General features: G+C 42.8%; 1 protein-coding gene across 2 annotated transcripts in view; it reads right to left on the reverse strand.

Moving 5' to 3' along the window:
* The window catches only part of LOC120032374 (egl nine homolog 1-like), a 39,175-nt gene extending 20,874 nt beyond the window's left edge, over nt 1-18,301 (reverse strand). For both annotated transcript variants that reach the window (XM_038978425.1, XM_038978424.1), the window contains exon 1: nt 17,232-18,301. In XM_038978425.1, coding sequence (XP_038834353.1) covers nt 17,232-18,023 — 792 coding nt within the window. In that variant the 5' untranslated portion in view covers nt 18,024-18,301. The remainder of the gene's footprint in view (nt 1-17,231) is intronic.
* Between the last annotated feature and the right edge of the window lie 8,409 nt (nt 18,302-26,710).

The following is a 26,710-nucleotide window of genomic DNA, read 5'->3' on the forward strand; positions in this document are numbered from 1 at the left end:
ATGCATGCTAACAAAAAAGAGAATCACAAACAAAAAGGGGAGCTTGTTATTCATAATTGCTGATATGTGAAAGACGAGGCAGAGAGGAGACTGACACGCTTGCTGGGCTGATTTGAAAGGAAAGAGGCTCATTGGAGTAGCCGAGTTGTTTTTGCTGTGTCATCGGTCTGGCCTTTTACTTCAAGTGTTAGAAAACAATTATTTATTATGTCGGTCTCTGGGTCACACGCACAAGTTGTTACGTAACAAACCGTGGGCGGGAAAAAAAGCCAGCTGGATTATTTTTATACACAGATACATCCTTTTGGTTCTCGGGTATTGCCATGGAACCGGGCCAAAGTGGAGGGACAAACACACACACATGTATTTTGCTCAGTCATTGGAGATGTATAGTACTTCCAAGGACATAGGCTACAATTGAGTAGTTGCAAAGTAGTATATTTTGTCAGACTTTATTTGGATAGTCCCATATAGATGATCTACATATCAAAAGAGATGGCACTGTGCTCTGATATTGATTCATTCATTGTTAGGAAAGAGCTTGCAAAAAAGGCATTTCACTGTACTTGTGCATGTGACAATACAACTTAACTTGAAAGTACAGATGGTCAAACAAGGCAACAGTAAACATGAATGATGCCGCACGCTCAGGGATATGAGTCTCGCTCACCCATGCGATATCTCAGACACCACTGGCCCGATTGGTTCAATTACTGTAATTTTATAAATGACAGATCTCTGTGGCAAGATGCATCATTCACCCAAGTTTAATCAAAATCGCGCCAGTGGTGTCTGAGATATCGCATGGGTTAGCTAGACTCATATCCCTGAGCGTGTGTGCCAAATTTCATGTTGTTTTAGGTACTAGTCTGGAAAATATTGTGTTGAGAGACTTTTGTCTATAGATGCCACATTTTTTTGTGTGAGTTGCATTTGAAGTGTTTTTCACAAAATTCTAAAGGGTGGAAAATCCCTGGGTCCCTGAGGCAAATTTTAACTAGCTTGTTAAAGCGCCACCATCTGGCCAATCAGTGTAATTTTGTAAATGCCGGATCTCTATGGCAAGACACATCATTCACGCAAGTTTTCATCAAAATCAGTCCAGTGGTGCCTGAGAAATCGTGTGTGACGAACAAACGTACTGACGGAAGGGGACTCATTTAGTCATGGGGGACAACTATCTGTTGATAAGCAATTGCTTGCTAAGGTTAAGATTAGGGCTAGGGTTAGTGGAAATGTTGTTGACAGTTATTGAACTGTCAACTACTGAACAACTACTGAACATCTACAAATCATACACAAACCATTTATTTTGGACTATCCAAATAAAGTGTTACCGTATATTTCATATCTAATCACAGAAACAGAAGACATTGATGCTACAAATCTGTTACCATTCAATTCCAAAGTAGGCAAACTGACAACACTCTGAATTCGACCTGCTTTCCAAACAATATCCCTGTCAAGTTCCTATAGCAAGTCCTCTTCAATTATGTTCTACAATAATCATAACTATGCTAAACTAATAACAGAATTCCGATAGGTCCTTAGACTGTCAACAAGGGCCAGAGTGTAATCCACCCCCCACCACCCCACAGGACTGTATGATACTATGACATGAGACTGCTTACACTGCCGTTTCCCCCCAGATCGCTGGGCTCTCTCTGTATGTGTTTATTTGTGACCTGGAAGGCCTTCTGATCTCTTTTCCATCTGTGAAGGAGGGAGGAGGACGGAGGGGTGAGATGAGGGGGACGGGAGGCTGTTAACCACCAGGATGTTCTGCACGTCTCCCGTTCACGCCGCTCCGCCAGGGTCATTTCCAGATGGTGGAAACCCCCTCGCCTTTTTATTTAAGAGAGGCCTGCACGCAAAAGAAAGGAAATCAAAGGGAGGAAAGGGGGTCGGAGGTCACGAAATAGGTCACCGGCGCTCTGGGTCAGACCTTGAGTCTAACTGGGATAGGCAGTGGTGATCATAATTGTGAGTTTGTGTGTGTGTGGTTGTCTGTGTGGAAACCATTAGGTGAAAAATCTGTTGATGTGCCCTTGAGCAAGGCACTTAACCCTAAATGCTCCTGTAAGTCACTCTGGATAAGAGCTTCGGCTAAATGACGTTACATTTTTGGGGGATAAATGCTTCGATCTCGCTGCGTTCGCCCTCGGATTCCGTAGAGTGATCTCCACGCTGCAGCCGGCAGTCAGTGACAGGCTACGCATGACAGATGCGTATTCCATAATTCCAACCATTAGTGCTGTGCAAGAGCCCCCATTGAGAGAGGACAGGTGAATGGAGAGAAGGGGGGGTGAGGGGGTTGGCAGCCATACCGCCTTCATACAGACAGTGCCCATACTAAACCTAGGGTTGCAAAATTCCGGAAACTTTCAATAAATTCCCTGGTTTTCTAGAAATCCTGGTTGGAGGATTACGGATTTTCTGCTTATTCGCTCCTGAATCTGGAAAACCAGAGAATTGATTAAAAGTTCCAAGAACGTTGCAACCCTACACATACCTTATTATGATACAACAGCAGTCTACAAAACACAGGAAACATCTTATACTATAAGCACTTAATATGCATAACAAGACTGTTATGGGAGTTGAGGGTAATTTGGTAACTGTGACCTGAAATTTCTGCTCGTTACTTTATTTTCCAGATGTTTAATGAACGCTTCATGTTAATAAAGTTGGTGATCAGCTACATTTTCTTCCGCACTCCTGCAAGCAGACGTGAGAAAGCCAATGTATGCGTTATGGAATAGAAATGTATTGGAGCGAGGTACTCGCTTACTGTAGGCACAATGCATAAATGGGTCACAGCTTTAAACTGTATGAGGCCACACAAATGGAATAGGCTATATTGCACTTGTAGGCATTGCGTCCAATACACTTCAACACTCCAGTCTTGCACACTTGGAGTGAGTGTGTCTGTATCCGAGTGTAAATGTCTGAGTATTCCTGTGTTTGTGTGTCGTAAGTTGAGGGTGCCTGTGCATATTTCAGTCTTTCTGTGTAATTGCATGGTTCAACGTTTGAAAATGAGTCTGTGTGAATGCACCTCAGTGAGAGTGTGTCAGTGTGTGTGAGAATGGTCGGCTGCGCTCCCATCCTGCTCGATCTCCCACACACGCCACCTCCAGAGTAGGTTTGGGTAGTATCCAGATTTTCATATCGTGATACCATCCTCCTCTCATTCCGGGATATTACCGGCATAGCTAAAAACGCAAGAAAAGCTAATTGGCCTTCTATTACCGGAATGCTAACAAAATTAGCACAAACTAAAAAAAAAATCATAGACACTGCTAATGAGTGAAAAACGAACAAACTAATTGCAAAGGGAAATCGAGCTCATAAAGTTACCGGAAGTCAAGGGAAACTGAGAAATTGTGCAAATGAACAAAGTTGTGATGCATGCTTTTCTGGAGGAAGAGCAGATGTGAACACTGAGCAGATGGGAGAAAAACGGAGGGGAAAAAATGCTAATAGGAAGCGCAGGGGGGAAAATGTAGCTGTGCGGATAACTCATCCAGAGTTTGACTTCTGGCAGAAAGGCATTATAAGATATCTGATGGCAAACATTTAGTAGTGCATTACATACAAGCGTAACTTCATCGCCTCATGTGCGCCGCACAACTGAGACTCGCCGATATACATAGAACGCTACGGACTCACCGGCTCCTGCTGTGCTATTTAAAAATAAACACACGGCCGGCTCATCTGTTCTGGGGAAATACGGTAAGCTTCATAATGTGACAGGTGAAATGAAGAACTCAAATCTGCTTTATCTCCTAACGTATAACACGAGTTGACTGCAGGTATTAACTTAAGGTAGGTACAAATATTCACATGTATTGGAAAAACTTAATAGAAATGGTTGACGGTATTGAAAAACCATCCTGTGGCTTTTTCCAATACCCCGGTATACCACAGGAGGTTGGTGGCACATTAATTGGGGAGGACTGGCTTGTGGTAATGGCTGGAGCGGAATTAGTGGAATTGTAACGGTTCTGTAACGACCAGACGCTGGGTGACGAGACGCAAGTACAGGGTGTGGATTTAATAATAAATTGGCATGAAACAAAACAAGAACAGCATCTGGACAGGAGAAACATTAACATCAATGCTGACTCGGGAATGAAACTGAGGAAGTGACAAATATAGGGGAGGTAAATGACGTGATGGAGCCCAGATGAGTCCCATCATTAAGCGCAGGTGAGCGTAACGATGGTGGCAGGTGTGCGTAATGAGTGAACTGGTGACCTCGAGCACTGGAGAGGGGGAGCGGGTGCAGACGTAGCAGTACCCCGTCCTCTAGGGGTGCCACCTGGCGTCCTACCTGGGCGAGCCTGGCGGGCCAGGCGTGGGAGCCCGACGAGCCGGCCGAGGCTTGGAAACTCTCGAGCCAGCTGAGGCATCCCCGATTGTGTTGGCAGCGGCACCCGGACCCAACGTCACCAACAAAAAATAAATAAATAACAAAAAAACTCTGCTTCCAATTGGGGAGTCAGGATTCTGTAACAACAGACGCTGGGCGCGAAAATAAAGTACAGGGTGTGGATTTGGACAGGAGAAACATAACAACATCAATGCTGACTTGGTAAATGAGGTGATAAGAGTCCAGGTGAGTCCCATAATTAAGCACAGGTGCGCGTAACGATGGTGGCAGGTGTACGTAATGATGAGTGAACTGGTGACCTCGAGCACCGGAGAGAGGGAGCGGGAGCAGACGTGACAGGAATGGTATCAAATACATCAAACACATTCTTTCCATGTGCTTGATGCCATTCCATTTGTTGCGTTCTAGCCATTATTATGAGCCGTCCTCCCTTCATCAGCCTCCACTGCAGTATACGGTATAAACGGAATACTGCCCAAGCCTACTCCAGGGTGAAGAGTGGCTGAACTGATCTAAACTCAGCGGTGGCTGTGTCGGCAGCTGGAGCCCATCCAGACAGGATTTATTTTAATGATCGCGCTACGTGCGGTGCGTGAGGCTGCCTGTCTGTCTCCTAGCTGGCTGCTGCTCCTCTAGCGGGGAGAAGAGCATCCAGGCCAGGCTCAACCGGTGTTGGAGTAAACACATTTGTTATGGTCAAAGGGAGGGAGGTTAGCGAGCCAATTTAGGATTGAGACGGGTCATGCACAACCCCCGCAGTTTACGTTTAATGAGTTACTGTCTGACACAGACACTTGGGGTTGTTTGAGATGGAGGACCTGAACTGCCTTCAAAGTGAACTTTTAAAGTGAGATTGACTTTCAAGTCGGTTGTGCACTGTTTTATGCCTTAAGCTGGATTTACATAAAGCAGCTGTTTTAAAAAGCAACTGTTTTCACTCTTTCAATGCAACTTCACTTATAACAGGAAGCAACTCATCCACGTTTGAAATTGCATGCAATATCCAATTCAATCATAGTCGATAAATATGCTCTTCTTTACGGCAGTATTCTACAATGTAGGTCCTGGGGACCACCAAGGGTGTAGACATTTAAGTTCTATCCCAGAGCAAAACACACCACATTAAACTTATCGGGGGCGTGAATGTGCAAAAGCTGTGCGTCCCCAAGATCACGACCGAAGAGCATTGCACTACTGTAAGAATGTTACAACAAGTTGTGCCATCATATCAAAGCTTTCTGTGGAGCTGGAGACGAAAGTCGGTAGCCCCGCTCCAACCATTGGTAAAGCAACGTTATTTCAGAAGCACATGAGAACCCATTTGGACCAGGATTAATTTTGTTTTCACATACGAGCTGCAGCACAGTTAAGGAGTTCAAGCACTCATGGATGCAAAAAAAGGACGTTGCTATGATGTGAACATTTCTTAAATAACCTCTCAAACAGAGGAACATAAAACTCTTATTTCCTGTCAGTTTCACAGACTGTACTGAGGGGGACTTTCCTCAGGGAGTCTACAGCCACTGTGAGTTCTGGGCGACTGGAGCAGCCTCGGTCTTCTGAATTAAAACAACGGGGCAAAACCGGCTCTCCTTAGCCTGTGCATCTCCACCGTAGAATGTAAATAGAGGCATTGGGCAGGTCATAGAGCTCCAGCACCGACCCACCACCAGGGAGGAAGTATAGGCTGCCAGACCCAGAGACACCAGGGTCGTACTCATTAGGGCACGCAACGGGAAACAATTTTTGCCACGAAAAATGAAAATGTGTGTTTCTTATTGGACGCTGACCCTGTTCTGTTTACATTCCCTAAATTGCTGTTTTAGCGCCCATTAGCCTTTATCTCCTTAGCCTGTGAGGGTCAACCCGTTGCATCGCTGCCTGTCCAAACAAGCCCCTAAATTAATCAATAGCGCTTCCTAGACAGGAGAAAAATGGCGAGAAAACTGCCAGGACTGGTTCAAACGACCCTAATGCAGCCTGTAACTCACCAAAGGCTTTTGGAATTGTTATGAGGCCTGAGTCAACCAGTATACACAACCAGGAGGAATTATGCCATAAGTTTGCCATTACCATGTGTGGACCACTGCATTTTGTAGGTCCCCATAAGTAAGATTCTTTAGGAAGCACAGGTGGATCCCAAATTTATACATTACATTTTACATTTTAGTCATTTAGCAGACGCTCTTATCCAGAGCAACTTACAGTAGAGTGCATACATTTTATTACATTTTACATACTGAGACAAGGATATCCCTACCGGCCAAACCCTCCCTAACCCGGACGACGCTATGCCAATTGTGCGTCGCCCCACGGACGGATTGTGCGTCGCCCCACGGATTATACAATGGGCCATGTTAAGGGGAAAGGGATAGTGTACAATTATTTGCTAGTAACTTGAGCATTTCCTTATTGTCTAGTAGGTGCTAACATGCTATTGTGCTAATGGTCAGAGAAACCCAGTATGGCCCTGCTGCCTGTATCAGTGTCTGCAGGAAGTACTGCTTCGGCGCTTCTGGAAACATCCTGTTGTAGTGCACGGCCTTAGATGACACAGGGACCAGCTGCATTGAACTTTTGCCAATTTCCTTGAATGTGTACAAAAGTGTATCTGGTGTTGTGCATTTTCCAAATATCGCCTAGTATCTTCCATTTGTTGCCAACGGAATAAGTCTATCAATTGCAGTTGACACGTCCTTTGAAAAGTACACGGGAAAATCTCCTAAGCAATTTTAACACCCACAGTGTTCAAATAAACACCTTCAACATGTACATATAATTATCCGGAAAATCGTTAAATTAAAACTTTGAAAAGTGTTGATAAATGAACACATTTTAAAAGTCACAGTCCATCAATCAAGAACTTTAGCGTGTTAGGCTCCAGACACTTTGGGTGATCATGTATATTTAAAAATAGTGACAAGAGACAACACATAGATGTGCAATATTTGGGGGCAAATGAGTCAAAGCCTTGCAATCCCAGAAAGGGGACATTTTCTTATCCTTTAAGACCTTGACAGAGTGCATTTGTGCAAAGTCCCAGGACTGCTGGAAAACAATCAATTAGGAAAAAATTATATATATATTTTTTGATTTGTTAGCGGATACGGCAGGTCCCAGGACCGCTGGAAAACAATCAATTAGGAAACAATAATATAAATCTTTTTTGATTTGTTAGCGGATACGGCAGGTCCCAGGACCGCTGGAAAACAATCAATTAGGAAACAATAATATAAATCTTTTTTGATTTGTTAGCGGATACGGCAGGTCCCAGGACCGCTGGAAAACAATATATTAGGAAACAATAATATAATTATTTTTTTGATTTGTTAGCGGATACGGCAGGGGAGTCTGAATACCCGCCGCACAATATTATGATCAGTCTGTTTACTTTCCTACTGTTTAGGCCTATCACCCGAAAAATGTTCAAATGAAACCTTCAGGCCTGGACACTACTCTGCTTCTCATAAACTAATGACTGAGGCAAACGTCAAATTATTATAGAAAATAAACAAGCCACTATTTAAGCTTGCAGGGCGGATTACTTCCTATCAAATTTCTCTTGAAAGCCCTATCTGTACTCTAGGTAGAGGATTGTTTTCCTTTAAGATCATACCATAGTGTTATTTCCAGTGTCGTATTGCTGTAATTTCATATTACTTTGAGATCTTGACACCAGATATCAATTCTAGTAACCACAAAAGCCAGGCTTTGCTTGTAATGAAATGTTGTGTTTGCATTCACCACGTCAACAACAGAACCAATCATTGTAGATCGAAGATACATTACATCAAGACACAGAGCATGATAACGGTTCCAAAAGCAACATTCTCAGAGTAGTTTACACGTTTTTGGTTTGGTTAGACACTCAAGACGTAAACTTCGTAGACCTTGAATCTGGGGCTTGCGTGACTAGGAAAGCAGAGCTGCACTGTTTTCCTTGGCAGACAAAGTTGAGCTTCACGAGTGCGTCTGTCTGTGTGTAGGGACTGATAAGGGAAGCCCTCCAATCTACAGTCCAAACGGTCACTGATCTATCAGGGGTCGTCCTTCCTCACAGCTGTGACGAAACAAACTCAGTCACCTTGCTAGTCAACAGGGTTCAGAGACACACACCCAAACAAAATGGCAGTTACGTCAGTAACTGACACATCAGTGTATTTTTTTCTCTATTGGTCTAACAACTTAAAGAGGCTATATGTAGCATCTGCCCGGGGGTGCTCTTGAGCCAAAGGAGGTACCCTAAATGGACAGAAATAACCCATTGTCCAGAAATGATCTCATTGGACAGAGAGGCACATTTTCTCACAACCATGAGAAAAAGCATACATTGTTTCCCTAATACTATTAAATGGATGTGTGATTTCATAAAACAGGGAAATTAATTTATTAACGTATAATATGCATATGAAACATGCAGACAACATCCAAGCCAAAATTTGACTTAAAACAATGACAAAACTAAACTTCCATAGTGTATCTTTAAGGCAATTGTCCTCTAAAACACAACACAACCTTTTTGAGTATGGGCCCAAAGCTGGCGGTAAAGGGGCGTTCCTCGCATGCAGGAAATGTGAAGGTCGTCCTGGCGATGGATGACTCAAATACAGCCTATCAGTAGCATTGGGTGCAACCTGCCAGGAAGTCCCTGTTTAAAGAAATGGACTCTAGTTTTTATATCAGAGAGTTCAGGACAATAGAGAGAGAAGATACACAGCAGTTTGGCTGTGGAGGGGACTGCAATGAACCCCTGGCGAGAACCTATAGGGGCCACAACAGACGCAGCATACCTTGGTGAATTAGTCGTCTCGAGGGGGACAGATTGTGGAATGAAGTAAAGATAAACCATGAGAGTTTGGCAGTAGAGTACCATCAACAGCTGGTGAGAGAGGCGCAAGGGGCAGCTCCCAATACAACTCAATCGAAGGTATTCGAATTGCTTTGCATTGAATTATTTTCCATCGTTTTGTAAAGATTGCATCACCTGTCAACCGGTTAACAGTACACACCAACTCTGTTCATAGAATGGTTAAGACTTCAAAGTTTGTCAAGAGATTAGGCTTAATGAGTGCATACTAGCAGCGTGGTTCAACTGGTGTGTGTGTGTGGATAGACTGGATGAATAACACAGTACTGTATTGTAACCCCAGTACAGTTCTGTCTGGTGGAGGGGTGAAGACTGATCTCACACACAAGTTTAGGTTGAGTTCCTGCCCGACTAGATGTGTACCAACGGTTGCGTGCCACATCATTAACTGTGCAGTCGGGCATCAGATGGCTATAGCATATGATGTGGTTAGCTTATATGTTAAATACATATCCAAGCGTAGTAAGGTCTGGCATGAAATGAAGCAATAAAGTCGGGCAGGAACTCAATCATAAAGTAGGGGACGCATCGGAACCAACGATCAGTCCAACACCGTCTGTGATCGACCATTGCTCACAGGTGTGTGCCGCACCCTCGCCGTTAGTTGGACGTGAGCGATTGGCCGTCATTCCCAGATTCATGTATAATCTTGTTCCGGGCGGACAAAGGGTAAAGAATAGTCAGTGGCCAGCCATCGCTGAATCTTTTCTGTTTTAGGATTAACACTTTTGACTGCCCCCTCCGTTCTTGACTTTTCCTAAATAAGTGTTAGAATGGTTATCCCCGTTGCCCCTCCTTCTCCTGACAGTTGAAAGGGGGGGAGATACCTAGTCAGTTGTACAACTGAATGCCTTCAACTGAAATGTGTCTTCCGCATTTAACCCAAATCCTCTGAATCAGAGTGGTGCGGGGGATTACCTTAATAAACATCTACATCTTCGGCGCCCGGGGAACAGCCTTGCTCAAGGGCAGAACGACAGATTTTTACCTCGTCACACCTTTCAGTTACTGGCACAACGCTCTAACCACTAGGCTACATGCCATGCCCATCATCTAATCACCCCAATAATTGACTCGAAACTAAACCTGAACTATACCGAAACTGATTTCACACAAATAACAGATTAAATAAATGAAGTAAAGTATAATGGGGAAAAAGGGGGTAAATGGGTTGATGAGCGAGGGAAAGCGAACAATGCATAATTATGCAATCACCAACTGTGAATATAGAACAGGACGGGCCATTCTATCGTATTGATCTGTTCTAATTATAATCTACAAAATGGTATGTACCCTATATCAGGGTTGGCAAGGGGAGAAATGTCACCGTGGACAATTTCTTCACTCCACTGTCAATGGCAGACACCGTGAACAAATTGAGGTGGGAGCTCGCTCCCTCCCTCTGCGCAAAATAAGGCACCTGTACAGCCGTTGTACTCCACAATGGTGCTGAAGAATGACAAGGCTACGGGGACACAATAAAGAGAGAGCTGGAGACTATTACGCATTACTAAACAAAGGTACAGTGCATTCGGAAAGTATTCTGACTCCTTTTCCCACATTTTGTTACGTTACAGACATTCTAAAATAGATTAAACGGATTACACACAATACACCATAATGACAAAGCAAAAACATGTTTTTATAAACTTTTGCAAATGTAAAAAATAAAAAAACTGAAATAACACATTTACATAAGTATTCAGACCCTTTACTCAGTACTTAGTTGAAGAACCTTTGGCAGCGATTACAGCCTCAAGTCTTCTTGGGTATGACGCTACAAGCTTGGCACACCTGTATTTGGGGAGTTTCTCACATTCTTCTCTGCAGCTCTGTCAGGTTGGATGGGGAGCGTCGCTGCACAGCTATTTTTAGGTTTTGGCTGGGGCACTCAAGGACATTCAGAGGCTTGTCCTGAAGCCACTCGTGCATTGTCTTGGCTGTGTGCCTAGGGTCATTGTCCTGTTGGAAGGTAAACCTTCGCCCCAGTGTGAGGTTCTGAGCGCTCTGGAGCAGGTTTTCATCAAGGATCTCTCTGTACTTTGCTCCGTTCATCTTTACCTCGATCCTGACTAGTCTCCCAGTCCGCTGAAAAACATCCCCACAGCATGATGTTGTCACCACCATGCTTCACTGTAGGAATGGTGCCAGTTTTCCTCCAGATGTTGACGCTTGGCATTCAGGCCAAAGAGTTCAATCTTGGTTTCATCTGACCAGAAAATGTACTGAGAAGTGGCTTCCGTCTAGCCACTCTGCCATAAAGGCCTGATTGGTGGAGTGCTGCAGAGATGGTTGTCTTCCTGGAAGGTTCTCTCATCTCCACAGAGGAACTCTGGAGCTCTGTCAGAGTGAACATCGGGTTCTTGGCCACCTCCCTAACCAAGGACGTTCTCCTCCGATTTCTCAGTTTGGTTGGGCGGCCAGCTCTAGGAAGAATCTTGGTGGTTCCAAAACTTCTTCCATTTAAAAATGATGGAGGGCACTGTTCTTGGGGACCTTTAATGATGCAGACATTTTTTGGTACCCATCCCCAGATCTGCACCTCGACACAATGCTGTCTCGGAGCTCTACAGACGATTCCTTCGACCTCATTTTAGGGTTTTTGTTCTGACATGTCAACTGTGGCACCTTATATAGACAGGTGTGTGCCTTTCCAAATCATGTCCAATCAATTGAATTTACCACAGGTGGACTGCAATCAAGTTGTAGAAACATCTCAAGGATGATCAATGGAAACAGGATGCACCTGAGTTCAATTTCGAGTCTCATAGCAAAGGGTCTGAATACTTACGTAAATAAGGTATCTGTTTTTTATTTTTAATACATTTGAAAACATTTCTAAAAACATGTTTTTGCTTTTCATTATGGGGTATTGTGTAGATTGGTAAAGAATATACACTGCTCAAAAAAATAAAGGGAACACTTAAACAACACAATGTAACTCCAAGTCAATCACACTTCTGTGAAATCAAACTGTCCACTTAGGAAGCAACACTGATTGACAATAAATTTCACATGCTGTTGTGCAAATGGAATAGACAAAAGGTGGAAATTATAGGCAATTAGCAAGACACCCCCAATAAAGGAGTGGTTCTGCAGGTGATGACCACAGACCACTTCTCAGTTCCTATGCTTCCTGGCTGATGTTTTGGTCACTTTTGAATGCTGGCGGTGCTTTCACTCTAGTGGTAGCATGAGACGGAGTCTACAACCCACACAAGTGGCTCAGGTAGTGCAGCTCATCCAGGATGGCACATCAATGCGAGCTGTGGCAAGAAGGTTTGCTGTGTCTGTCAGCGTAGTGTCCAGAGCATGGAGGCGCTACCAGGAGACAGGCCAGTACATCAGGAGACGTGGAGGAGGCCGTAGGAGGGCAACAACCCAGCAGCAGGACCGCTACCTCCGCCTTTGAGCAGGAGGAGCACTGCCAGAGCCCTGCAAAATGACCTCCAGCAGGCCACAAATGTGCACTTCAACTATGACAGACAAAATGAGAAAAAAAAATCCAGAAAATCACATTGTAGTATTTTTTATGAATTTATTTGCAAATTATGGTGGAAAATAAGTATTTGGTCAATAACAAAAGTTTATCTCAATACTTTGTTATATACCCTTTGTTGGCAATGACAGAGGTCAAACGTTTTCTGTAAGTCTTCACAAGGTTTTCACACACTGTTGCTGGTATTTTGGCCCATTCCTCCATGCAGATCTCCCCTAGAGCAGTGATGTTTTGGGGCTGTTGCTGGGCAACACGGACTTTCAACTCCCTCCAAAGATTTTCTATGGGGTTGAGATCTGGAGACTGGCTAGGCCACTCCAGGACCTTGAAATGCTTCTTACGAAGCCACTCCTTCGCCCGGGCGGTGTGTTTGGGATCATTGTCATGCTGAAAGACCCAGCCACGTTTCATCTTCAATGCCCTTGCTGATGGAAGGAGGTTTTCACTCAAAATCTCACGATACATGGCCCCCTTCATTCTTTCCTTTACACGGATCAGTCGTCCTGGTCCCTTTGCAGAAAAACAGCCCCAAAGCATGATGTTTCCACCCCCATGCTTCACAGTAGGTATGGTGTTCTTTGGATGCAACTCAGCAATCTTTGTCCTCCAAACACGACCAGTTGAGTTTTTACCAAAAAGTTATATTTTGGTTTCATCTGACCATATGACATTCTCCCAATCTTCTTCTGGATCATCCAAATGCTCTCTAGCAAACTTCAGACGGGCCTGGACATGTACTGGCTTAAGCAGGGGGACACGTCTGGCACTGCAGGATTTGAGTCCCTGGCGGCGTAGTGTGTTACTGATGGTAGGCTTTGTTACTTTGGTCCCAGCTCTCTGCAGGTCATTCACTAGGTCCCCCCGTGTGGTACTGGGATTTTTGAGGTGAGATCTTGCGTGGAGCCCCAGATCGAGGGAGATTATCAGTGTTCTTGTATGTCTTCCATTTCCTAATAATTGCTGCCACAGTTGATTTCTTCAAACCAAGCTGCTTACCTATTGCAGATTCAGTCTTCCCAGCCTGGTGCAGGTCTACAATTTTGTTTCTGGTGTCCTTTGACAGCTCTTTGGTCTTGGCCATAGTGGAGTTTGGAGTGTGACTGTTTGAGGTTGTGGACAGGTGTCTTTTATACTGATAACAAGTTCAAACAGGTGCCATTAATACAGGTAACGAGTGGAGGACAGAGAAGCCTCTTAAAGAAAAGTTACAGGTCTGTGAGAGCCAGAAATCTTGCTTGTTTGTAGGTGACCAAATACTTATTTTCCACCATAATTTGCTAATAAATTAATTAAAAATCCTACAATATGATTTTCTGGATTTATTTTCCTCATTTTGTCTGTCATAGTTGAAGTGTACATATGATGAAAATTACAGGCCTCTCTCATCTTTTTAAGTGGGAGAACTTGCACAATTGGTGGCTGACTAAATTGTTTTTTGCCCCACTGTATAGCATGCAGTAACATAAACTAATGAAAATGCTGTAGTGTTATTTGAAATAAAATAACAATCGGATTCTAATGTTGCCCAAGGCCTTCATAAACACAACCAAATAATTATTTGGTAGTGCTGTAGTCCCCCAAGCACATATGGCCAATAACTGCATGAGATCAAATCCCGCCACCACTTTCCTCATGAATAAACTGAATAACATATGTTAGGACGACAGAGCTCCATTGTGTCCTTACAAAGAAAAAGGAGGTGGTGATGGAGGGAAAGAGAATCTGGACTCTTTAGTAATAGGGAATACCCCATTCTCTCTGTTTTTTGTCATATGACTCAAATATCCTAGCATATGGAAAGTAGCATATCTTAGTAATAGTTTAAGTCTTAATAAATGAATGTAATATTAAATGAATTAAACAATTTAATAATCACCAAGTTATTTTATTGTGAGTAACACTGATTTTGTTTTGTTTCAAGCAGTAGTGTAAAGTACTTAAGTAAAAATACTTTAAAGTACTTCATATATTTTTTCTAGTGTAAATAGTCAAGTGTTGATCCCATGTTTCATGAGCTGAAATAAAACATTCCAGAGATGTTCCATACGCGCAAAAAGCGTATTTCTCTCAAATGTTGTGCACAAATTTGTTCACATCCCTGTTAGCGAGCATTTCTCCTTTGCCAAGATAATCCTATGCCCTCCCAGGCCCACCTATGGCTGTACCCCTGCCCAGTCATGTGAAATCCATAGATTAGGGCCTAATGAATTTATTTAAATTGACTGATTTCCTTATATGAACTGTAACTCAGTAAAATCTTTGAAATTGTTGCATGTTGCTTTTATATTTTTTGGTCAGTATATATTTTTGACAACTTTTACTTCAGTACATTTTCCCTGACACCCAATAGTACTCGTTACATGTTGACAGGAAAATGGTCCAATGTACGCACTTATCAAGAGAACATCCCTGGTCATCACTACTGCCTCTGATCTGGCGGACTCACTAAACACAGATGCTTTGTTTGGAAAGAATGTCTGAGTGTTGGAGTGTGCCCCTGGCTATCCGTCAATAAAATAAATAAAACATGGACAATTGTGCTGTCTGGATTGCTCAATATAAGGAATTTGAAATGATTTACACTTTTACTTTTGATAATTAAGTATATTTTAGCAATTACATTTACTTTTGATACTTAAGTATATTCAAAACTTTGTAATTTACTGGGTGACTTTCACTTTTACTTGTGTCATTTTCTATTAAGGTATCTTTACTTTTTGTCAAGTATGACAATTGAGTACTTTTTCCACCACTGGAATGCAATGTGCACTATTCAATTATTATTTCCCCCCATTAAATTACTGTTACTTGACTGACAGTCGCAGAGACCTGACTGGGTACCAGCTGGAGAAGGGGGGGGGCTTGTGAGCTCTCTGCAGGATGGGGGTGGTGTGTGTAGGCTCCTTAGTACGTTCAGAACTCTCGGTGTAAGGTGTGAGGTGTTGGACTGACAGACGCAGGGACCCGGGTTCCTGTCCATATCAGGGCTACTTTCCGAATTTTCGTTCATACATTGCATTCGGAAAGTATTCAGACCCCTTGCCTTTTTCCACATTTTATTACGTTACAGCCTTATTCTAAAATGTATTAAATTAATGTTTTTCTTCATCAATCTACACCACAATACCCCATACTGACAAAGTGAAAACAGGTTTTTAGAAATTTATGCAAATGTATTAAAAATAAAAAACAGAAATACTTTAATTACATACGTATTCAGACCCTTTGCTATGAGACTTGAAATTGAACTCATCCTGTTAACATTGATCATCCTTGAGATGTTTCAACAACTTGATTGGAGTCCACCTGTGGTAAATTCAATTGATTGGACATGATTTGGAAAGGCACACACCTGTCTATATAAGGTCCCACAGTTAACCAGTTCATGTCAGAGCAAAAATGTCTGCAGCATTGAAGGTCCCCAAGAACATAATTTTTAAATGGAAGTTTGGAACCACCAACAATCTTCCTAGAGCTGGCCGCCCAGCCAAACTGAGCAATCGGGGGAGAAGGGCCTTGATCAGGGAGGTGACCAAGAACCTGATGGTCACTCTGACAGAACTCAAGAATTTCTCTGTGGAGATGGGAGAATCTTCCGGAAGGACAACCATCTCTGCAGCACTCCACCAATCAGGCCTTGTTGGAGTTTGCCAAAATGCAGGATCGAGGGAATGATGAACAGAGCAAAGTACAGAGAGGTCCTTGATGAAAACCTGTTCCAGAGCGCTCAGGACATCAGGCTGGGGTGAAGGTTCACCTTCCAACAGGACAACAACCCTAAGTACACAGCCAAGTCTCTGAATGTCCTTGAGTGACCCAGCCAGAGCCCGGACTTGAACCCGATCGAACATCTCTGGAGAGACCTGAAAGTAGCTGTGCAGCAACGCTCTCCATCCAAACTGACAGAGTCTGAGAGGATCTGCAGAAAAGAATGGGAGAAACTCCCCAAATACAGGTGTGCCAAAAACTTGTAGCATCATACCCAAGAAGACTCGAGGCTGTAATCGCTGCCAAAGGTGTTTCAACAAAGTACTGAGTAAATGGTCTGAATACTTATGTAAATGTGATACTTCCGTTTTTTTTTATACATTTGCAGATTGTAGATAGATGAGGGAAAAAACAATTTAATCAATTTTAGAATGTCTGTAAAGTAACAAAATGTGGAAAAAGTCAAGTGGTCTGAATACTTTCCGAATGCACTGTATATGCTAATGCTTATTCATTATTATTTTAAGAATAGGCCTATCTGTTATTATAATATTATATGTATTATATATTCTTATAGTATAATTAATATGATACCATATTCATATTATAATTAGTACGCATTTAAAAATATTTTATTATTGTTTTCAATATTATGATTATGTTGCTGCAAAAATAAATGTTTAAGACTTTCGTAACTTTTAAATATACCTACCTGGAGAAGATAAATAACAAGGTGCTACTCACTTTCAGTGTTTACTTACTTTCGTCCTTCCATTTATTCTGTAGTTTCCCAGTTTACCATTACAGTGTCGGACCATGTCATCCATGCGGCTCATGAGAAAGGCTATCTTCTCACAACCAGGTTCTCTTCCTTCAGTCCAGGTTATTTTGTCTCCTCGTATATCTTTAGTGGAGTCACTTCTTTGACTCACCAACTGCCCATCAGTAAATTTACCAGTCTTGTGGAGGGCTCTCACATCCTCCAAAATACTCAGTCCAGTCTCTTCTCCAAGAAAATTGTCAACAACACAAATGCCATGCTTATTCATACATGGAACAATATAGTCTATAGCCAGTTTTAGCGGGGGGGACATCGTTTGTCCGTTGGTCTTAGAGCTGAGTTTAATTCCTTCCCCAGTCTGCTTGCTGTCAGACACACTACCCGGGCGAGTTACTGAAGTGATAAAATCTTTAATTCTTTCGCCACCTGCAGGCGGATTTGAAAGCCCAGTGTTTGTGGTGCTCTGAGAAGCTGTTTTATTCTGTTGTTCTGTGCTTTTCTTTTTTAGCTGCGAGTCTTGTCCTCCTTTCGCAGTCCGTGCGGGCTGTTGTGTTGATTCGGGCTGTGGCTGACACTGAGGTTTCTCGGCCTCTTTACAAAACTGCTTGTGCTTCTTCCAGTCCGCTTTCTGGTGTTCTTTACTACAGTAGAAAGAGTTCCGACACCGTCCACATTTAAGCAGGTTTTCCATCTTTCCACAAAGCTCACAAAACTGCTGGTCCCTGTCCAAATCGGTCCCGGCGGTCCTTTCCTTTACGCTCTCTCTCTCCATGCTTATACAAGAGCGAATGCCACTTTAAACCCAGGTATTTTCACGCGCTTCTACCGTGCAAGTTAGAAGACTCCTGAAACATTACAAACGAAACTGGAGAGCGGGGGCATCCCAGGTATATCATTGAATCACGTGGTGACTTGCGCTCCTTTTGTGTTTCGTAGTAGATCAAATACTGTTTGTACGCGACATAACAAATTGTTTGACTCTTGTTTGCAGTGTGTCATTGTGGTCGAGTCGCATGGCGACGACGCATTGTACACCCCCCAACCCCCAACTTCACTCCACACGTAGCCCAAAGTAACCCAACCCCCGACGTCAGCATAACGAGGGCATGGCCAACCGTTAAGGACCAAGGCCCATTCATAAGGTTGAAACAAAGCGTGCAGGGTTTTTTTTCGAATTCGTTGTTGTTTTTGTCATTCAAATCATTATTAACTATAACCACTCATTATTTTATATTTTCTGTGAAAGTTAAAGTGGTTGTTTACATATGCATGTTATGTTTACCGCTTATGAATGCGTTTCTAAGTTATGAATGTGTTATGAAGTCCTTAGGTACATTTCATGACTTGATGTTCCCAATATTCTTCTCATCATTAAATAGAACGTGTTTCGCTCAGCAATGAAGCTGAGCGAAAAATGAACATTTGCAATGTCTTTCATCAAATGTACTTTTTATACTAGGATAAAGAGTGAACTTAGCCTAACATTAAAAAAAACTATATTCAGAGTTGATTAAAAAAAATATGATGCTCCATTATAAATATAATATCATAATAATCATAAACCAGAAATATATCTCCTACATCATAAACCAGAAATACCTGGACTGTAATAATAAGAAACAGCAACACCTTATCAAAACTGTTGACAACAATTCACTACCCATTGATGTTTGACTCATTCACTGAAAATAGATACTGGCAAAAGGTCATGTTCCTTTACCTAGAAATTCATCTGCACCAGCAGCATATAATAAATGAGGTTTAATATTAAACCGAGTTGAACACCTGCTTGGTAAATACTGGCACTCTTACAGGAACTGTTGGAACTGAGTCCAGCTGCACGTACACAGTTGGCTTCAGTCTTTTTAGAGAGGAGGACCTCATAACACTCGACCTTTACCTCTCCCGAAGAAGAAGGCATGAATGTGTTTCATTGTAAAAACAAGGAAGACCAACCTGCGACCTTTACTGTCTCTGTGCAGGGTTATAATAAACCATGAATTTTTTATTTTTTTATTTCACCTTTATTTAACCAGGTAGGCAAGTTGAGAACAAGTTCTCATTTACAATTGCGACCTGGCCAAGATAAAGCAAAGCAGTTCGACACATACAACAACAACACAGAGTTACACATGGAGTAAAACAAACATACAGTCAATAATACAGTAGAAAAATAAGTCTATATACAATGTGAGCAAATGAGGTGAAATAAGGGAGGTAAAGGCAAAAAAAGGCCATGGTGGCGAAGTAAATACAATATAGCAAGTAAAACACTGGAATGGTAGATTTGCAGTGGAAGAATGTGCAAAGTAGAGATAGAAATAATGGGGTGCAAAGGAGCAAAATAAATAAATACAGTAGGGGGAGAGGTAGTTGTTTGGCCTAAATTATAGATGGGCTATGTACAGGTGCAGTAATCTGTGAGCTGCTCTGACAGCTGGTGCTTAAAGCTAGTGAGGGAGATAAGTGTTACCAGTTTCAGATATTTTTGTAGTTCATTCCAGTCATTGGCAGCAGAGAACTGGAAGGAGAGGCGGCCAAAGGAAGAATTGGTTTTGGGGGTGACCAGAGAGATATACCTGCTGGAGCGAGTGCTACAGGTGGGTGCTACTATGGTGACCAGCGAGCTGAGATAAGGGGGGACTTTACCTAGCAGGGTCTTGTAGATGACCTGGAGCCAGTGGGTTTGGCGACGAGTATGAAGCAAGGGCAAGCCAACGAGAGCGTACAAGTCACAGTGGTGGGTAGTATATGGGGCTTTGGTGACAAAACGGATGGCACTGTGATAGTGTCACGTTCCTGACCTATTTCTGTTAGTTTGTTGTATGTGTTAGTTGGTCAGGACGTGAGTTTGGGTGGGCATTCTATGTTTTCTGTTTCTATGTTGGTTTAAGGGTTGTCTGGTATGGCTCTTAATTAGAGGCAGGTGTTTGGCGTTCCTCTAATTGAGAGTCATATTTAGGTAGGTTGTTTCACAGTGTTCGTTGTGGGTGGTTGTCTCCTGTGTCAGTGTTTGTCGCACCATACGGGACTGTTCGGTTTGTTTTGTACATCGTCATTTTGTGTAGTCTATTTTTCCCTGTTCGTGCGTTCTTCGTGTTTAATGTAAGTTCGTCGTCCAGGTCTGTCTACTCCGTTTGTTGTTTTGTTAGTTATAGTGAAGTTCGTGTTTTTTCGTCTTGTCTTTAAATAAATAATGTGTTCACAACCCGCTGCGCCTTGGTTCCATCACTACTCCTCCTTTTCGGTTGAAGAGGAGGAGAACTACCGTTACAGATAGACTGTATCCAATTTATTGAGTAGGGTATTGTAGGCTATTTTGTAAATGACATCGCTGAAGTCGAGGATCGGTAAGATGGTCAGTTTTACAAGGGTATGTTTGGCAGCATGAGTGAAGGATGCTTTGTTGCGAAATAGGAAGCCAATTCTAGATTTAACTTTGGATTGGAGATGTTTAATGTGAGTCTGGAAGGAGAGTTTACAGTCTAACCAGACACCTAGGTATTTGTAGTTGTCCACATATTCTAAGTCAGAACCGTAAAGAGTAGTGATGCTGGACGGGCGGGCAGGTGCAGGCAGTGATCGGTTGAAGAGCATGCATTTATTTTTACTTGTATTTAAGAGCAATTGGAGGCCATGGAAGGAGAGTTGTATGGCATTGAAGCTCATCTGGAGGGTTGTTAACAGTGTCCAAAGAAGGGCCAGAAGTATACCGAATGGTGTCGTCTGCGTAGAGGTGGATCAGAGACTCACCAGCAGCAAGAGCGACATCATTGATGTATACAGAGAAGAGAGTCGGTCCAAGAATTGAACCCTGTGGCACCCCCATAGAGACTGCCAGAGGCCCGGACAACAGGCCCTCCGATTTGACACACTGAACTCTATCAGTGAAGTAGTTGGTGAACCAGACGAGGCAATCATTTGAGAAACCAAGGCTATCGAGTCTGCCGATGAGGATGTGGTGATTGACAAAGTCGAAAGCCTTGGCCAGGTCAACGAATACGGCTGCACAGTATTGTTTCTTATCGATGGCGGTTAGGACATCGTTTAGGACCTTGAGCGTGGCTGAGGTGCACCCATGACCAGCTCTGAAACCAGATTGCATAGCGGAGAAGGTATGGTGGGATTTGAAATGGTCGGGAATCTGTTTGTTGACTTGGCTTTCGAAGACCTTAGAAAGGCAGGGTAGGATAGATATAGGTCTGTAGCAGGTTGGGTCAAGAGTGTCCCCCCTTTGAAGAGGGGGATGACCGCAGCTGCTTTCCAATGTTTGGGAATCTCAGACGACACGAAAGAGAAGTTGAACAGGCTAGTAATAGGGGTTGCAACAATTTCGGCAGATCATTTTAGAAAAGAAAGGGTCCAGATTGTCTAGCCCGGCTGATTTGTAGGGGTCCAGATTTTGCAGCTCTTTCAGAACATCAGCTGACTGGATTTGGGAGAAGGAGAAATGGGTAAGGCTTGGGCGAGTTGCTGTGGGGGGTGCAGTGCTGTTGACCGGGGTAGGGGTAGCCAGGTGGAAAGCATGCCAGCCATAGAAAAATCCTTATTGAAATTCTCGATTATAGTGGATTTATCGGTGGTGACAGTGTTTCCTGTCCTCAGTGCAGTAGGCAGCTGGGAGGAGGTGTTCTTATTCTCCATGGGCTTTACAGTGTCCCAGAACTTTTTTGAGTTTGTGTTGCAGGAAGCAAATATCTGCTTGAAAAAGCTAGCCTTGGCTTTTCTAACTGCCTGTGTATATTGGTTTCTAGCTTCCCTGAAAAGTTGCATATCACGGGGGCTGTTCGATGCTAATGCAGAACGCCATAGGATGTTTTTGTGTTGGTTAAGGGCAGTCAGGTCTGGAGAGAACCAAGGGCTATATCTGTTCCTGGTTCAACATTTCTTGAATGGGGCATGCTTATTTAAGATGGTGAGGAAGGCATTTAAAAAAAAGAACCATCAATATCCTTCCAGGATACCCCAGCCAGGTCGATTAGAAAGACCTGCTCGCTGAAGTGTTTCAGGGAGCGTTTGACAGTGATGAGTGACCGCTGACCCATTACGGATGCAGGCAATGAGGCAGTGATCGCTGAGATCTTGGTTGAAAACAGCAGAGGTGTATTTAGAGGGCAAGTTGGTTAGGATGATATCAGGGTGCCCGTGTTTACGGCTTTGGGGTTGTACCTGGTTGGTTCATTGATCATTTGTGTGAGATTGAGGGCATCAAGCTGAGATTGTAGGATGGCTGGGGTGTTTAGCATGTTCCAGTTTTGGTCGTCTAGCAGCATGAGCTCTGAAGATAGATGGGGGACAATCAGTTCACATATGGTGTCCAGAGCACAGCTGGGGGCAGAGGGTGGTCTATAGCAGGCGGCAGCAGTGAGAGACTTGTTTTTAGAGAGGTGGATTTTTAAAAGTAGAAGTTCAAATTGCTTGGGTACAGACCTGTATAGTAGGACAGAACTCTGCAGGCTATCTTTGCAGTAGATTGCAACACCGCCCCCTTTGGAATTGGAAGTGTATCATTGCTAAAGTCAAAATTATACTGCTCAACTTTGGAATAAAAGGGTGTTGGGGCATTTAAAAAGTTGAGCATGCACTTTAAATAAAATATAGTTCAAATATCAACAACAACAAAAAGATTTTGATTGCGATAATACCCATTTTGCTGTATAATCAGAGGGACAAAAATGTCATTTAAAAAAACAACAACAGCACAAATCACCAAGTAGAAACGTTTGGTAACACTTTCTATGAGGCAGCAATACTTTCAAATTGCGTTATGCCTTAAGATATACATTTATAGTAAATTATAACACTAGAAAGTGTTACCAAGTTTCTTCTAGGCACTAGGGCCAACTCCATTACATGAAGTGTGTCAAGGCACTGATTTTGACATGCCGCCCTTGGATAAGACATAAAATTACCCAAAGATTATTATTTCTCATTGCTATCTTAGAGAGAGGTAGAGAATTGGACTGGGGCAGACATTTTGTCTGCCAAGTTTTTGAAGGGAACATTAGGGGCTTTTTCTAACGGCTTTTTATCTAAACGCTTGAAGTTAATTTTAGATTACAGTCCTGGATGAATTTCTTATTCACCCATGCTGACTTGACCACTGGCCCTTTTCCAACAACTCAAGCTTTCTTAAAAACAAATATGGTTTTTAATCAACATTTCAAAATTGATCGACAGCCCAACATTGTGGTGGTTATCTCACAGCAAAAAAAGCAAGTGTTAAATCAGAAGTGTCTATATTGTCCTATACCACACGGTGTTAGCTACCTCTGTGTAGTGCGGAACAATATAGACACTTTTTTTGTGTTACATTTAATCCTATTAGTGTTAGCTTTCAGGGAGTTTCAGTAACCGCAAAGAGTTGAAAATGAACACTAATACAGTTGACTACTTTTGAACACTGTTAGAGTTTTAACTTGAATTATACTATGTAAAACCTTACGGTTAAGATGTTCTCACAGAGGGCAAGTCTTTATAGTGGTTGTTGTTTGCACAGTAACCATTAACATCTCTCAGTGGCTACATCTGGGGCGTAATTATCCCTGATATGAAAGTGCTTTGATAAGGTCTGTCTGAGTAACAGTTTGCTTGCTGGAACTTTTTCTGCTATCTTAGATAAGCTAAGAAGGGAGGCTATTTTCACAACAACTTTTGTTAACTTTCTATGAGGCACATGCATTTATGATGCCTTATGATAGGCCTACCCTTGTAGTGCGTTATAACACTTGCTGTGAACTGTCATAAGAACGCATAAGTAGATATAACATCCTTATAATACACTCTCTGACCTTGTACAGTACCAGTCAAAAGTTTGGACACACCTACTCATTCAAGTTTTTAAAAAACTATTTTCTACTTTGTAGAATAATAGTGAAGACATCAAAACTATGAAATAACACATATGGAATCATGTAGTAACCAAAAAAGTGTTAAACGAATGAAAATATATTTTATATTTGAGATTCTTCAAAGAAGCCACCCTTTGCATTGATGACAGCTTTGCACACTCTTGGCATTCTCTCAACCAGCTTCATGAGGTAGTCAGTTGTAATGCATTTCAATTAACAGGTGCGCCTTGTTAAAAGTTCATTTGTGGGATTTATTTCCTTCTTAAAATGTGTTTGAGCCAATCAGTTGTGTTGTGACAAGGTAGGGGTGGTATACAGAAGATAGCCCTATTTTGTAAAAGACCAAGTACATATTATGGCAAAAACAGCTCAAATAAGCAAAGAGAAATGACATTACATCATTACTTTAAGACATCAATCTGGAAAATGTCAAGAACTTTGAAAGTTTCTTCAAGTCCAGTCGCAAAAACCATCAAGCGCTATGATGAAACTGGCTCTCAAGAGGACCACCTCAGGAAAGGAAGACCCAGAGTTACATCTGCTGCACAGGTTAAGTTCATTAGAATAACTGCACCTCAGATTGCAGCCCAAATAAATGCCTCACAGAGTTCAAGTAACAGACACATCTCAACATCAACTGTTCAGAGGAGACTGTGTGAATCAGGCCTTCATGGTCGAATTGCTGCAAAGAAGCCACTACTAAAGGACACCAATAAGAAGAGACCTGCTTGAGCCAAGAAACACGAGCAATGGACATTAGACTGGTGGAAATCTGTCGTTTGGTCTGATGAGTCCAAATTTGAGATTTTTGGTTCCAACCACCGTGTCTTTGTGAGACGCAGAGTAGGTGAACGAATGATGTGTGGTTCTCACCGTGAAGCATGGAGGAGGAGGTGTGATGGTGTGGGGGTGCTTTGCTGGTGACACTGTCAGTGAGTTATTTAGAATTCAAGGCACACTTAACTAGCATGGCTACCACAGCATTCTGCAGCGATACGCCATCCCATCTGGTTTGCGCTTAGTGGGACTATCATTTGGATAATGACCTAAAATGCACCTCCAGGCTGTGTAAGGGCTATTTTACCAAGAAGGAGAGTGATGGAGTGCTGCATCAGATGACCTGGCCTCCACAATCACCCGAACTCAACCCAATTGAGATAGTTTGGGATGAGTTGGTACCGCAGAGTGAAGGAAAAGCAGCCAACAAGTGCTCAACATATGTGGGGGAACTCCTTCAAGACTGTTGGAAAAGCATTCCAGGTGAAGCTGGTTGAGAGAAGACCAAGAGTGTGCAAAGCTGTCATCAAGGCAATGGGTGGCCACTTTTTTGTTTACTACATGATTCCATATGTGTTCTTTAATAGTTTTGATGTGTTCACTCTTACTCTACAATGCAGAAAATAGTAAAAATAAAGAAAAACCCTTGAATGAGTAGGTGTGTCCAAACTTTTGATCGGTACTGTATGTTTGTATAGTAGGTAGGCCTATTATATTCACTTCATGGCCAGCCTGACTGTCATCTCCTCAGTTGCTTATTAGGCCCACTTTGCTACCACATATAAAATGACTCAACAACATTGGCACTGGGGCACAGGGTATGTTTGGCAATAACTCACCTTCTCCTTTCTGCTCCATCTGACGGCGGCAGTGACTTTGCACGCCCCAACACCGAACGCTTTGTTAGGCCATGCCATGGTGGTACGTGGTGCTGACGTTGGCACCTGCGGGTAGACCTGAACCCACCCGTGGTGTTGGAAGCATCACAGTATTGGCATTGCCAGTCTTGGCTTGCAGCTGTGTGTGCCTCTCCGATGCACGTGTGTGTAAAGTGACCTTTTGCAGTGTTATGGATGAATAGTGCACAACACCAGTTCGTTATTGAGGCAGAGTCAAAATCATAATCAATGACTGGATAGAATGAACAAAGCAATTTATGGATAAATAGTCTAAGCTATCCTTAAATTGTTGCAATTTATCCATTATTCTCACATGGGGGCTTTGAAAAAGCCATACCTTCACAGAAGAAGGCTGTAAGCATTTAAAGAGAACGTGGAGAGAGGACTCAAGCAACTGCGCATTCACGACCCACATAAACTCCCACATCTCTCAGTCTGTGATGTGTATTGTCTCACTAAGACAGGCCCAGTCGACCCAAAGTGATAAGCGCACTGGGTTTTTTAACAGATGCATACCAGATATAAATTCCTGCCCCTATCTACACGGCTGCGCTATTACCACCAACCTTTAGAAGGTGTTGCAAAAGATGGAGGTCATTAATATACTATTTAACCGTCTGTGTTTGGCCCTCATTTTTATGTCACTTATGCGGTTCACCGCTCCCATGGAAAACAAGGGACCCGGTGTCTTCTTGAGGTTTTGTCGATGTGGGCAGACGTTTTGATATTCTTGGATGCCTACCACGCCAGCTCATTTTCGAGGTTGCATCTGAAATCTCACCCTATATTCTTCCTATCTAGTGCTCCTTTGACCACTGCCCTATGGTCCAGAGCCCTATGGTCCAGAGCCCTATGCACTACACAGGAAATAGCAGAGGTGTGGACTCGAGTCACAAATATGATGACTTGCAACTCGACTTTGACTTTAACAC

The sequence above is a fragment of the Salvelinus namaycush genome, chromosome 39 (genome assembly GCF_016432855.1).
Source record: "Salvelinus namaycush isolate Seneca chromosome 39, SaNama_1.0, whole genome shotgun sequence".
Classification (NCBI taxonomy): domain Eukaryota; kingdom Metazoa; phylum Chordata; class Actinopteri; order Salmoniformes; family Salmonidae; genus Salvelinus; species Salvelinus namaycush.